The 4198-nt window shown below is 42.7% G+C and overlaps 1 protein-coding gene across 1 annotated transcript; it reads right to left on the reverse strand.

Annotated features, from left to right (window-relative positions):
* Positions 1 to 735: 735 nt before the first annotated feature.
* On the reverse strand, positions 736 to 3350 carry LOC140264730 (DNA-directed RNA polymerase I subunit RPA49-like). Its single transcript, XM_072360649.1, has 5 exons — positions 3294 to 3350; positions 2763 to 2907; positions 2334 to 2441; positions 1769 to 1865; positions 736 to 998 (listed from the first exon to the last, which is right to left on the reverse strand). Exons 2-5 carry the CDS (start codon positions 2842 to 2844, stop codon positions 797 to 799), a joined length of 489 nt encoding a protein of 162 aa, XP_072216750.1. The 5' UTR covers positions 2845 to 2907; positions 3294 to 3350; the 3' UTR covers positions 736 to 796.
* Positions 3351 to 4198: the final 848 nt, after the last annotated feature.

Genomic DNA, 4198 nt, shown 5'->3' on the forward strand with positions numbered 1-4198 from the left:
ATTTGTCCTCTAAAGTTGGTTCTATTTGATATGCTACTTCGTAAATTGCATGATCATTAATCAATTATTAGCCCAGCTAGCTCAGTCGGTAGAGCATGGTTATGAGCATCCTAAAAGTATTTATTGCACAAATCTTAGTGGTCATTAAAATTCAATATATCAGAGTATATGAAAATTGAAGATTTTTTAACTGGTTACAGATTAACACAATGGGACCCTCACGGATTTATTTCCAGGTTGCAGAAACTTAGGTTGCAGTACAAACATGTTTGTTCTTTTTAGTAGGTTTAACAGTAATGTTGTTATGTTGTATTTACTAATGAGAATGATCGACTCAAAATACAATGCCTTCTTAGTTGCCCAAAAAGAAAACGGGGGAGATGTGGAGATGGTCTGTGTAAGTGTAGAGAGTGTTTGTGCAGAGTGGCTTCGTGAGAAAGGACATGATGAGATTCCATTAGTTAAATTGTAAGAGAAGGTATGTGGCTAGTGGCAACAATGAAGAGATATCAGGATGTGAAAGACAGGGTATGTAGCTAAGGACAAAATATGTAGCGAGAAACAAGGACGGTCCAAAGGGAAAAACAAAATGTGTAGCAATGTGTAGGCATAGCTATGAAGAAAAGTAACCGTAAGACTAACCATAAAGGTCAAATGAAGTAATGTATAACCCACCAATCTTGAGCTTTACTTTTGCAATATGTATGAGCTTATTACTGACTGTATAAACAAGATGCTGTTACACCTAATAAACTGAGACCTGCTGACCATGATATATGAGGCACGTCTCCCGCGGTCATATTCCAACAACAAACCAAGTCCCAGCAGGCAGCTGAAAAGGGTAAGAGCTGAAAATTGTCTTACGCTTCTTCTTGATTATTTTCAGGAAGCTGAACTTAATAAGGATGTCCAGGAACCAGAGGCATCGAGCTTTGCGGTCCCTGCTCTTCTCATCAGCAGGCAGGAACTTCAGCTCTTCTAAGACAAAGGAGCAATGGCTGAAGAGGAAAGAGGGAGCATGAGGACCAGAGAATCAGGGACTAGCTTTCTTATTAGAACACATCCTTAAATCCACCGCACAGCTCTTTTAGGTTAGAATAGTTTCCTGAACACTAATACAAGAAAGCTCACAATGCTGCTCTGTGAGCACATTTTCTGTCCACCACAGTCAGCACATTTCTGCACGTGGCACTACAGAGGCCCCTGCACTGCAGAAACCACAAGTTCTCCATGGAGTGTGCCATGTGCACACATACACATGCACACACACTTCTGCTTAGGCACAGATGGGAGGCAGTGAAAGTGAGCTGTGGCTTGTGCTTTACCTGCTTACTTCAGCACCAGGACTTAACACAAGTCCACCTCCATTTGCAAAGCCACAGCAACTTCCAGTTATGACAGTACATGGTAGCGACAGTGCTCGGCCACAGGAATGTCATCCTTAGCACAGCTCTGCGGTCCCATATCGAGGTATTTTCCTTCATCCCGCACTTTGGATTTACTCCCTCTCTTCCCCTATAATCAGTTACCCAAGAGGACAGCTGCACTATTGTGCACAGCACCTTTTCTCCCATCAAGCTACACCTCCACACTTCCCAGAGGTATGCACTGGGTCATGATCTGATGCCTTCTCTTTAGACTGAAGACCATTACTACCCATACTGTAGAGCTGGTAAAGCTGGTTACAGCTGCCATCCTGCCTGTAAGAAGAACCACGATTTCATAATGCCAGCCTTAGCTATTAAAAGGCTGCCTGCGGAAGTATTACCTTTTCTCTTCTGTTTTCTTGGCAATTTCCTCTGGAGTGATGTTAATAAAGGCTGCTGCTGGACCCTGCAATGCTTCATACTCTGCTGGAGACAGAACTGGATGGACTTTAAAGAAAAGAACATGGTTCTTTCTGGTTCTGAATAGCTCACAGTGAGATATGGTCTGTCAGCTCCTGCTATGGGAGGTGTGAGATAGGGAAGTGGGGAAAGAATTATAAATTAGCAGAAAGTAACAACAGAACTTGTTGTAACCAAACCAAATGTCTCTGAGGTACAGTGGCTCAAACACAAATAATTTCTCATATACTCCTGACATCACTGCTATTCTTAGCTGAACAGCTCCCAACAGGCAGGCATAGTACCCCTGTCTTTGTAGGGAGGAAGAACACAGAACTGGGAACCCCAAAGCCTCAACATACCAACTTCCTGCTATCAGCTTTTGGTTTGTGAGGGGAGAAGGCTCAGCCCTGCTGTCACATGCCCAGCAGCACTTTCTCCACATGCCAGACTACCAACAGGAAAGTTTACAGGCACCAGAAACCACACGGTCACTGAAAAAGATACTGTCGTCAAACTTGTAAACATGTTCTGGTCTGTCAGCATCCTCATGACATGGTGGTAGGAAAATGGACGTGTTCTGTTCATCGTCTTGGGCCGCATCCTGGATCAAAGCTTTGGAGAGAAGAAGGAAAGAAGAGAGTATTTGGACCGTGCAGACAAAGCCACAAAGAGTGGACTTCTAGAACACCACCAAAAATGGGCAGAGATGGACGGTGATAACACAGTTTTTCCTAGCGAAATAATAAAGCAGTTCCTTTTCCAATAACAAGTTTGGCAAGGTCCTCAACACGTGCCCATCTCAGCAGTTAAACCAACCTCTTCCCTTCTTACACAAGGAAAACACCCTTCTTCTTCCCACCATGTTTGGCAAGGAAAGGACAGGAAAACGGTAATTTTGATTGCCTTCCTCAACATCTCAGACAACATTCTTACCTGTTACCCCCTTTGCATCTATAACATCTGCTGCTGCTTTTGTCACAGCTGGATTGAGAATATCATTGCCCACTGCATTCATTCGCCGAGAGTTCAGAGCTCGCTTCTGCTTGCTGGTACCAAATGCCTCAATGCACAAATCCACCTGTGTATAACACAGAAGCAACGACAACACACTGAACTCAAGACACTTTGCATGCAGGAAGAATACCCAGATAACCACCGCTTGTTCTACATGTGCGCTTTTAAAGTAATTCCAAACATAACGCTGGGTACAAACAAAGCATACGACAAAGAAATGCAAACGGGCATGTTTTACCTGGGACTGTAGACAAGTCTAAAGTACTTAGGAACATACTGCTAAGCTAGACACTAACAACATGCTGTCTCAAAAACCATCAGTGCATAGAAAGAATGCTGACCCTGCACAAGTTTGTCCTGCAACAAATCAAACATCTCAGTTTCAGACAAGTATTTACCACTGTCTGCTGGATAACTACAGCACATTATGATATCAGGTTTCAACCTTACCTTTCCCTGTAGGATGTATTCTGATAGTCCCTTGTGTCATCAGGAATTAAATTATCTACAAAAGAATAAAAATTAGTATGCTTGGCTTGCAGCAGGCAGGAAAGTGCATGTATTGGGTACCCCTTTAGCTCTAATAAATTACAGAAGGACTAGGCACACCACTTCAGGGTCTTCTCTACAGGATTTTGTTAATAAAATACACTGAATGTGAAAGATTATGTACCTAAAATAAAGAGGGACAATTTTTGCTACAAAATCTAAAAGCATAATGCACAGGTTGCAGCAATACTAAGCTCCTGTTGCCTAAAAAAGAAAACAGTTCCTTAAAGATCATATTCTTAGGATCATTTCCACTAGATTCAGTAATAAAAAGCAGTTCTGCTGGGGAAAAGCTGTTTTCTTTTTCAGTGAACGATTCAGTCTACTAACTTGATTATTTCCAAGCCTCCCTCAGCAGGAGAAGGGCTGCAATTATCCTAAGCAGTGACAACTCTATTTCTAACTCTGGTATTTCCACCCTCCCACACCCGAGCTCTCTGCTTAACTCTTCCCCTGACTATCAGCTGTGATTCTGCTTCATTCTCCCTTTTTTCATTCCATACTGCTCCCCAGGCGTGGACAGAGTGATGTATCCTCCTTCCCTCATTCTAAGGCGGCACAGCAGAAATAAGAGTAGGAGGAAACAGGGCAATGCTGTCAGTAGCCAATTATTCGGTTTTGAATGCATACATATTTCCAAGACATTGTGACCTCGGCACCAGGGTTAAATACAGAACTGTCCTACCTGACAGTAAAGGTTGCATGTTGAATATTTCAGCATTATAGACTTCCATTTGCCCAGGATCCTTGTTTAAAACACCAAGAAAATACCTGGGGAGAACAAGTGCAAATGATAACCATTGACA

This window comes from Excalfactoria chinensis, assembly GCF_039878825.1.
Source record: "Excalfactoria chinensis isolate bCotChi1 chromosome Z unlocalized genomic scaffold, bCotChi1.hap2 SUPER_Z_unloc_1, whole genome shotgun sequence".
Taxonomy (NCBI): domain Eukaryota; kingdom Metazoa; phylum Chordata; class Aves; order Galliformes; family Phasianidae; genus Excalfactoria; species Excalfactoria chinensis.